The sequence below is a fragment of the Athene cunicularia genome (assembly GCF_003259725.1).
Source record: "Athene cunicularia isolate RWA chromosome Z unlocalized genomic scaffold, athCun1 chrZ_part1, whole genome shotgun sequence".
Taxonomy (NCBI): Eukaryota; Metazoa; Chordata; class Aves; order Strigiformes; family Strigidae; genus Athene; species Athene cunicularia.
The window spans coordinates 25,444,096-25,454,063 of record NW_020799142.1 but is presented as its reverse complement, the minus strand read 5'-3'; the positions used below and the strand labels follow the sequence as shown (position 1 = coordinate 25,454,063).

Genomic DNA, 9,968 nt, shown 5'->3' with positions numbered 1-9,968 from the left:
AAAGCTCACACAGCCGCACAGAGACAGACAGGCTGGTGTTCCTGACCCCACAGCAAAGAGGAGGTGGCTGAGGGCATGTGGAGTTTCCCATGGGGTGTTCCAGTATGCTCCCAGCCAGGCTCCATGCGAGAGATGGTGCCACACACCCTGCGCTGGGTGTCCCACAGGAGAAAGTGGCTTCACCATGCTTGTTGCCAGGACCACTGAGCAAAAACCTTTCAGTCCTACAAGATTGTATGTCCTGCACTTGCACCACACCACAATGCTCCCCCCCTGCTCTTGGGCAAGGGGCTGTGTTTCTGAGCCCCTGGGGCTGGGGACTGAAGTGGGGAGGGGTATTGCCAGCAGGTAGCCTACAGGCTCTGGGGCTGAGCTGGGCTGTCAGAGAGTGCCTGGATCCCCTCCAGTGCTGCTTGGCTGAGCTCCCTCCCCGCCAGCACGGTCGGCTGCTTGGCCTGTCCTTGAGATGAAAAATGCAGTCGCAGGTTTAATTAAAATGAGAGGGAGCACTGAGTCGTCCCAGCAGCTCAGAGAAGCGGAGTCCAGCAGAACCAGTGCGTGGCTTGGCTGGGCTTTCCTGGGCAGCTCTGCGGGCTAAAACTGCTGCCCGCCTCTGCCAGGACCCCTCAGGGTCCAGGCCTGCATGTGCCACCCCGTGGTGTCTGTCACGGGGCAGGACAGGGACTGGGCAACTTCTTGCAAGGAGAATGCACATCCTACCACACGGTCACTAGGCTCTGTTACTAGTGAGCAGCGGATTTGCACTTCAGCCCCACAGCAGTGAGCCAGAGCATGAGGGAGGGGTTGGGATGATGCATGGAGCACTGACATCTCCATGAAATTGGGGTGCATTTGTGCAGGACCACATGCCAGGCTGGTGGACATGCCAGAGTGGCACGATCCCCATGCCCAGTGTGCACCACACTCCACCATGTTGCTGATGTGAAAGCTAAAGCTGAGCTCCTCATTCTCTAGGAGCTGCTACTGCCAGGGATATGTGATTGGACTTGGTGAAGTGAGTGATGTTTTTAATTAAAAATTCATCCTTAATCAGCCACCTGGCTAGACCAGACGGGCATTTTGCATGGCAGTAAAAGGATGAGCTCTCAGGGGAAGGAGGGCAGCGGGTGCAGGTCCCCCAGGCCCCTGGCACAGTGACCAGGGCTCCTGCCCAGCCACCCCAGGCTGCCACCACACCCCCGCAACCAGGCCGGCTCCCCATCGCCATTGTCCCCAAACCCCTAAACCCACCACCACCACCGAGGCCCTCACCAGCTCACCCCCCCTTCTGACCTGCCCACTCCATCCCCACCATCCCCTACAGACCCCCCACAGCCACCCCCTCTGGCCAGCTGGGCCTCAGCTCCCAAGCAGCAGGTTTAATTAGATTGCAATCCTATTACATAGCTGCCTGCCTGCCTGCAGTTGCTAATCCTGTTAGCCATCCAGTAAATCTCCCCATGCCGGGCTCCATCCCCGGGGTACTGGGATGGATGCTGCTGGCAGGTGGGCTCTGCTGAGCCAGGATGTTCCCGCCAAGGTGCAGAGCTTTGCCTGGGGACTCAGCCCTGAAGAAACCTGAGGGGCTGGAAAGAGCCCAGGGGGGTGGAGCAGTCCCCAGAGGGGTGAGAAGGGGCAAAGGGATTTCCCCTCTTCTCTCTGATCCATCTTGCCCCCTCTGAGCTACAGGAGCAGGGTGGAAATTCCGTGTCCTTGGGCCACACACACAGCCCAGGTGTTTTCCACCACACCACAGTCATCATTGGCTCCAGTGGGTGCTGCGCCTGTGGGGCTGACCACGGTCTGGGACAAGGAACAGGGGCTCAGGCGGGGTTGTCCCAACCAGCTGGGGGTTACAGTCCATGACTCTTCCCACTGATGCTCAGTGCCCTGCAGAGACTGCTCATGGCTAGTGGCAACAGAGACACAGGCTCACTCCTCCACTGCTCCCAGGCTGGTGTGTGGGGTGCCAAGGGGGGCTGCTCTGGGCAGCAGAGTGACACCAGTGGGTTGTGGGCTCCTGGGGATGTGGCCCTTGAAGGCAGTGCGCTCTCAGACCTGTGCATCACCACACAGCTACCCCCAGGGCTAAGGGCTCCCTGCGGTCCTGCCAGCTTGGGGGAGACCCCAGATGCCCTGGCACAGCACAGCTGCCCCTGGGCCAGGCATTAAAGCCCTCCTGTGAGAGGACAGTGCCATAGCAAAGTCATCCCAACTCTGCAGCCTGCCCTGCAGCCAGCCAAAAGACTGCAGCCTCTGAAACCCACTTCTTGCTGGCCACCTTGCTCTACATCGGAGCTGTGTCAGCCCCAGAGTAGCCCACCACAGAGTAGCAGCTCTTGCTACAGACCCCTGAGCGAGAGCCAGAGACCATTGCCATTACGCACTCTGCACCTAGCCATGTCCCCTGGGCACCTCCATGGCCCGGCAAAGAGAGGAGCATGGCCCCAGCTCAGCCTTCAGCACCCGCCCCCCAAGCTCAGCACCGGACTGAGCCACAGCAACTCCTGGAGACAAGTTCAATCAGGTTGTAATTGCAAGAACAGGGCAGCACGGGTGGCTCTGTGCCCACTCAGAGGAGTCCTGGCGCTCCCAGGGATGGGCAGCCAGTAAAGAGAGTGAGTGCTGGGCCCCATGGGGCTGCTGTCTGTGTCGGAGGAGTCCAGACTGCCGTCAGCATCAGCTGGTACAAATACTGTTGATGGAGGCCACAGCCGGATCGACAAGCCCCAGCTCCTCCTGTTCATTGACGCAGAGCTGGTACCCACAGCCCTTGCGCCGGGGCAGCGGCCCCAGGCGCCCACTGGGCTTGGCACGAGGTGGCAGCAAGAAGCCGACGCTGCCGGCGATGAGCAAGTGCCAGATGCTGTGGATGTAGAAGTAGTTCTCCTCCGTCTCAACGAAGGCATAGAGCAGCACGGCAGCCGCTGCAATCAGCGCTCCTGGGCACAGGTAGAAAGCCCAGCGCTTCCAGGTCGGTGGGTAGCAGTGGCGGCGTCGGATGGTGCGAGCTGTCTGTGGTGGGGAAAGGGGGGGCTGGAAGAGGCAGCCCCAGCAGGGACGGGCACGGCCCCTGTGCCGTGGTGCCACATCCCCCCAGGAGCCAGGAGGGGGGTTCATGGGGAAGGGGAGATGCTGGCAGGGGAGTGGGACTGGACAGCTGGGCAGGATGCTAGGCACAGCTGGGATGGGGACATAAGAGGACAGAGACAGCATCTCCTTACCCAGGCGATGGCCATGATCCCTAAGGCGAAGAGGCTGGGACCCAGCAGGTTCCAGAGCCCATGGCGGTCCATCTGCAGAGCCATGGAGAGCAGCATGGCCCCCAGCAGGTACAGCACCTGTGGGGCACCCGTCAGGATCAGTACCCTCCATGCACACTCTGCGCTCCCCCTCCCCGCACTTGCCTGTTTGACCACAGGCTGGAGCCGGGCCATGGCGATGACAGTGACCCAGACGGACATGAGGGAGCCCAGGAAGTCACAGAACTGCAGAACATCATAATCCATGATGCAGAAGACCACAATGCCTGGCTGGTCACAGGCGTGGTAAAACTGGGGTTGGAGGAAAAAGATGTGATAACCACCCCACAGAGCCCCAGCCCTTCGTCTGCACCCCCATCCACCTCTACTCCATCCTCACCGTGGAGAAGAACATGGTGAAGATGTAGACGGCAGCTTCCATGAGGTAGTGGCTGCGGACAGCGATGGCCACGGGAGGCACGAACATGACATTGCTGAGGCACAGCAGCAGCGTGGAGAGGAGCTGGAAGCCATAGGAGAAAGCCTCCGCGTTGTCTGTGCAGCCCCAGCCATTCCAGCCTGTGGCCGCGGAGAGCCGCCGTCACCCCTGCAGCACTCGCAGGGGCTGGTAAGGGAGTGGGGAAGCCCCTTTCCAGCACCATGCAGAGAGCTGGCACAGGGGGACTCATGGGGTGCACAGCCCCCAGGGAGTAGGGGAGGATGCCAGGGGCATCCCTGGATGCAGTGGGAACCGTAAGTGCCCGGGGCAGCTCTCACCAGCTTTGCATTCACAGGCAGCATACAGGTAGTTGTTGGTACGCAGCAGCTTGCACTGGCCATAGATGCCACAGTCATTGATGCAGGGCGAGAGGTAGGCGCGCAGGTACACCTCGGCCGTCACGTTGGTGCAGGGCTCAAAGCTGCAGCGAAGGAGAAGGGGCTCAGCCCTTACCCTGCGCCCCTCAAGCAGCTCCTGCCTCCAGCACAGGCACCCATCGCACCCAGACTTGGTACATGATGGGAGACCCAGGGACTGAGCAAGCACGGAAATGAGCTGCTTTGGTGATACATATGGCAGCTGAGAGCTGGTCCCCAAGGATCTTGTGGGCTACAATTGTCTGTGCCAGGCTGGGTGAGCAGGGGGAAGGGGGCCACGTTTAGAACCTCTTTGCCTTTAGCAACACACTCTGCTAGCTGCTATTTCATTTGGATTTTGCTGTGCAAACACCGTGCCCTGCAATGCCTGCATGTGACCCTGTTCTGGAAGGACCGACTGCAACTGGCAACTCAGTGTGAACTAGAAATGCAGCAGAGGAGTCAGAGCAGGCACAGCACCCCACTGCCCCGCGCCACCCACACAGAGGGCTCCAGGAACACCCAGCAACATGGGAGCACAGACCGGCCCATGTCCTGACAGCACACACCAGCTGCTGCACCTCAGCATGCACAAACACGCACACAGCCCTGTCTGCACACGCACACGTGTGTCTGCTGCCCCTGCGTGTGCTCCACTGTCAAATCCCCACATGTGCACGCGGAACACACACAGTGCTGTATGACTGCACAAACACATACAGAGAGCTGTCTGCATGGGTGCCCCCAAACACGCATGCAGTGCCGTCTGCATGCGTGCACCAAACGTGCATGCAGCACCATCCGCGTGAATGCACGGGACACCCAGTGCTGTCTGCGTGCATGCGCTGAACACACACAGAGCACTGCCTGCACTGCACAGAGCCTCACATGGACTCCAGCATGCACAGACACAGGCACACAACAGTCTTTCTCTTCCACAGGGCTCTCAGGCAGACACAAGGGCCAGGAGCTGAGCTGCAGACAAAGGACTGGTCCTGGCAGATGCTGAGCAGAGCAGGGGCACAGTAGCTGACCAGAGCTGTCCCCTCATAGGAACAGCCAAGCCCCATCCTCGCAGTGACTGCCCAGTCTCCTCCCGGGCATGGGTACAGATGGCCACTGCTGCGGAGACGGGCAGGCACCAACAGACACACGGCGCTCACAAGCTGACAGCCGCTTCCTAACCACGAGACAGAGGGAAGAGCCGCAGGGACCCACAGATGGTCAGGCAGGCGCAAGATAGAGCCATCCATGCCCACGCAGGCACTCACAGTGACACACAGCTCGTGAAGCCGCGTGCACACACGTGAGGGCTGACACACAGCACAGGGCCCAGGCACACCCACGGACACACAGCGCACGTGGATGCAGGCCACGGTGGGGACATCCCCTCTGGGCATGCAGGGAGGGGACTTGCCGGGGCTCTTACCCATGCTCTGTGGCACAGAGCGAGCGCAGGCTCAGGTACCAGCTGCCTGTCTGGGGGTAGGGGATCCGCAGGCGGCTGAGGCTGGCCGTGGCATTGACGGAGAGCAGGAAGCCTGCCAGGGACTCTGTGGGCCGGGAGAGCTCTGGGTGAGCTGGGCAGGGGGCAGCGCCGTCCCCTGGACACAGCTGGGACAGGGACAGAGCACCCTGTGCCAGGCTCATGGACCAGATGTCCCCACAGTCTCTGCCATGTCCCACCCAGCCTCTTGCTAGACACATGGACGGGTGTGACCCCCACAGCCGCAGCAGAATAGACACGCGCAGCTGAGCCTACCTGTCTCACAGGTGACCGATGTGTTGTCACCTGACGTCAGTGGGACTTCATGGTTCAGACATCCAAACACCGTCACGTTCTCGCCACACAGGGAGCTCTGATGGCAGAGGAGGAGACAGCCCTAAACTATTGCAGGGGACCTCCCCGGCTTTGACAACTAGCAGTGCCCTAACCCACTGCCCATCACCCAAGAACACCCCAACTCTAGGTCATCATCCTGCCCTTGGAGCACCCTAATCTGTGCTCCATTGCCCAAGAGCACCCCAAATCCTGTCCCGTGCCCTGCTGCAGCCTTGACATTACCCGTCTCCAAGATGGTGCCCCCTCAGGCTGCCCTGCCCTCTCTGGGATGCAGCATGGTCACTCACCACATTAAGCCGCAGCTCCAGGTTGAGCACCCCACCACTGTCCAGGACCGGTAGGAGGTTGATGACAAAGACAGCAGGGCGATCGGGTGGCACTGACACGTTGGGCCCAAAGAAGATGTAGAAGTGGACGGAGAAGGTGTCTAGCTCATTGCGCAGTGTGGGGCGGACTGGCCAGCACCGCTCACCGGCAGACGAGGCGGTGGGGATGGGGTCCGGGTGCTTTGTGCCATTAGGGCTGGCAGGTGGAGGGCTGTCCCCCATTGCCAACCCACCCAAGGCGCCAAAGGAGTGGGGCATGTTCATGGAGGCGCTGGAGGGCAGGAAGGGTGGCCGAGCCAGGCTGGGTCGGGAGCAGTCTGCGGGACAGAGCCATCAGCCTCAACACCACACAGCCCTTCCAGTCCCCTCTTAGCTCTCACCTCCCCTTCTTGCCCACTTCCCATCTCCACCTGCAACCCAGCCACACCTCCCAGTGTTCCCATCCCAGCAGAGCTCCCAGCTGGGGCCAGATCCTGTGGGCATCCTTTAACTCCCAACCCAAGCAGAGTCAAGATCATGCCACCCACCCATACCTCCCCGTGTGCCCTCACCTGTGAGCTGCACGGTGACCTGGAAGGAGACTGTGCCTGGCACCCCAGGGTGTTTCTCCACCAGCACGTAGTACCAGTGCTGCCAGAAGGGCAGGTCCAGCTCCAGCTGGCAGGGAGTGTGCTCCCGGCAGTCCAGTGCTGTGGAGTTGTGCAGGGGGGGAGCCTTGGCTCGCACACGCAGCCAGAGTGGGCAGCCCTCAACCCCGCGGCACCGCAGCACCTCCACTAGCACTCGCGACGTGTAGCTGGGCACAAACACCCTGTGGGACAGTGATGTCAGGTCCTGACCCCCAGCATGGACCAATGGGGCTGGGAAAGCAAGCCATAGGGATGGGACACCCTCAGCTCCCCACCCTGGGTGTGCCCCCTCCTTAGGAGACCCTCCCACACTCACTTGTAGAGGCAGGAGCGGTTGTGGGGAGCCATGCTCTGCTCGGTGACGTAACCAGGGTACAGCACGGCAATGTTCACCAAGCGCTGCACGATGAGCTGTGGCTGGAAGAGATACTGGCACTCCTCATAGAGCCCCTGCACCAGCAAGACAGTCAGAATAGGGCAGCGGGCACTGTCCCCACGTGGACACCTGCCCTGGGCAGTGCCAGCCCAGGACAGTCAGAGCCCAGCAGAGCTCTGCAGTGAGCCCTGACACCCCACAGTGCCCCCAAGCCCTTCACCTTGACGGAGATCTTGCCTTCATCTTTGGGCAGGTGGGCAGCCAGGAACCAGTCCCCAGGCAGCGGACTGGTGACATTGAACACCCCCGTGGTGCGGTTGGGCAGGGTCCAGGTCAGGGTCAGTGCAAAGGAGCCAGGGACTGCCGTGTCCCTGGGGAAGTGTGTGTGCAGTGGGTTAATGACGGAGGGAGCCCCTGAGCGGAAATACCTGCAGGAGAGACAGCAGTGAGCAGATAGCAGAGACAGGGCGTCTGTCCTCTGTGCTATTAGGAAGCTCAAAGACATCAGGGGAAGCCATCTGTAAGCTGGGACCCTGCTGGAGACTATGATCTTCCCCAAGTGGGTGTTCAAGCAAAACTGTTCATGTACGAGATGCACAAAAGAGAGGAGCCTGCAACGGTCCTGGGAAGATGAATCATGGGGAGTGAGCATGCATGTCTGCGTGTGTGCGTGTCTATGCACATACACATGTGGGTGCACGCATCTGTGCACACGTGTGTACCCGCATATGCATGCATGTGCATGAGTGCTCCTCTGTATGTGTGCATGCCTATACACATGTGCACACGTGCAGGTGCAAACAAGAAGCAGACAAGAGCAGGCAGGCTCCAAGGCAAGTCCAGGCAGGGGCAGCAGGGGCAGGCAGAGGCAGGCAGAAAGGAAACAGACAGGGCAGGCTGCTTACTCACACGGTGATACTACGGTCTGGACATTGATCCCCAAATGTGCCACCCTGCTCCTTGAAGGTGATAAGGTTCCAGACGGCGATGACCGTGTCCTCGGGGATGTGGAAGTGGAAGAGCTCGATGCTGGCAAAGGAGCGGAAGGGGCTGAGCTTGCGTGGCGTGCGGGTGAAGTAGTCTGTCACAAAGAGCCCATCTGCAGAGGAGACCCAAGGGACTCTCAGCAGCGTAGAGGACTGCGGTGGGTGGTGTAGCACCCCTCCCAGACCCAGCTCACCCACCCAGGCTTTGAACATGTCCCAAAACCAGCAGCCTGCAGGCAGGGACAGTGCCATTTCAGTGAGTCCCCAGGGCTGATATCAGCTGTGCCCAGCTGCATCTCCCAGCCCTGGCAGAGCATTGCCTCGAGCCCAGTTCCCCAGGCTGTGAGCACTCATACTCTGGAGCCCTCGGAGCCCTCAGCCCTGGCTGCTCAGGCTCTGACCACGTGCAGCCCACCTCTTTCAACTCATCTGCTTCAGTGAGGACCTGCTGCCTGCATTTTACCTGTAATAAATGGCCATTCCTCATGGCTCCAGCCCAGCCCCAACAGGTCAGATCCCACAGGGACATAGATTCCCCCCTTCTCTGCCTGTTGAGGTGGCTCAGCACAGAGCCCATCATAAACCACAGTCCCACCCTAGAGCCACGAGTAGAAGCAGCGAGCAGTACACTTACTGCACAGGCTCTCAGCTCTCCCATGGTTTGCGGAGGAGGAATGGTGCACATATGTGTGCACATATGCACACGTGGGTGCTGTCTGCGTACACGGCAAAGTGGAGGCTTGCACACCCACGTGCATGGGTGTACAGGGCTGTACACAACCCCATGTCTGCAAGACACTTCCTGCAAGCCCACAGCATGCACTGGGGCCACCTCCCCCTCCCCAGCTGTCTGACAGTTTGACTTTCATGGATTTCCAGGAGCCCTGGCAGCAGAAGGGCAGCCACTTCCTTGTCACAGTAGAGGAAAGGGAGACCTGGTCTCCAGACAGCAGCCATACGTTCAGCCTAACATTGCCACACTTCCCCAGTCCCAGCCTGGGAGACCCATCCATCATGCCCCAGAAATGCAGCAAGGATGAGATGCTCCTCTGCAAAAGCTGCCAGCAAGAGGGATGCGAGCAGAGGAGGGGCTGGGAGCAGGGCTGTGCCCAGGAGAACTTGTCCAGTGGAGAGTGGGATAGCTGAAAAGGGCAGCTTTGCACAGCATGTGCCTGGCTGGCAGTACGTGCATGTGCTTGTGTGCACGTGTGTTTGTGCTGCATGTGTGCAGCCCCAGCCGGCTGTACACTGACATGCATCTGCTCTCTTGCCTGGAACAAAGGCAGCTCCCCCTCCCCTTCACTTCCAGCCGACACAAGCCATGCATGAAATACCTGTCTCAGTGAAAGAGCACCCAATCCTAATTTCCCTGCCATGAATCACCAATCCACTCGGCAGCTCCCCTCCCCACGTGCGGGCAGTGACCTGGCAGGGGACCCCGGGGAGGAGGAGATGTTGAACGCAACTCTAGGAGGTGGCATGGCGGGAAGCTCTCGGAGCTTCCCGGTCCCAGCGCGGTTTCCCCTCTGCCCACTCGCCCAGGGCAAGGCAGGGAGAGCCAGCTGCAGGCAGAGGGTCAGTCTGAAGCCCCGTGGCGGTGTGACCAGAACACGGGAGAGTGGCTGGAGGACGGAGAGGGGTTCCCTATCCATGGAAGCGAGGGGAGAAGGAGGAAAGCAAGCGTCCCTCTGCCTCAGGACAGCGGACGGAG

At 60.3% G+C, this 9,968-nt stretch overlaps 1 protein-coding gene across 2 annotated transcripts; it reads right to left on the bottom strand.

The window, feature by feature from the left end:
• Positions 1-2,513: 2,513 nt before the first annotated feature.
• Positions 2,514-8,842, bottom strand: TMEM8B (transmembrane protein 8B). Of its 2 annotated transcripts, XM_026865940.1 has the most exons (12): positions 8,181-8,842; positions 7,492-7,699; positions 7,212-7,345; positions 6,818-7,077; positions 6,228-6,583; positions 5,860-5,956; positions 5,527-5,650; positions 4,020-4,162; positions 3,643-3,821; positions 3,408-3,554; positions 3,225-3,341; positions 2,514-3,015 (listed from the first exon to the last, which is right to left on the bottom strand). In XM_026865940.1, exons 1-12 carry the CDS (start codon positions 8,507-8,509, stop codon positions 2,680-2,682), a joined length of 2,430 nt encoding a protein of 809 aa, XP_026721741.1. In that variant the 5' UTR covers positions 8,510-8,842; the 3' UTR covers positions 2,514-2,679. The 2 variants fall into 2 exon arrangements, with proteins under 2 accessions (XP_026721741.1, XP_026721740.1); XM_026865939.1 differs by having other exon boundaries at positions 3,225-3,554.
• Positions 8,843-9,968: the final 1,126 nt, after the last annotated feature.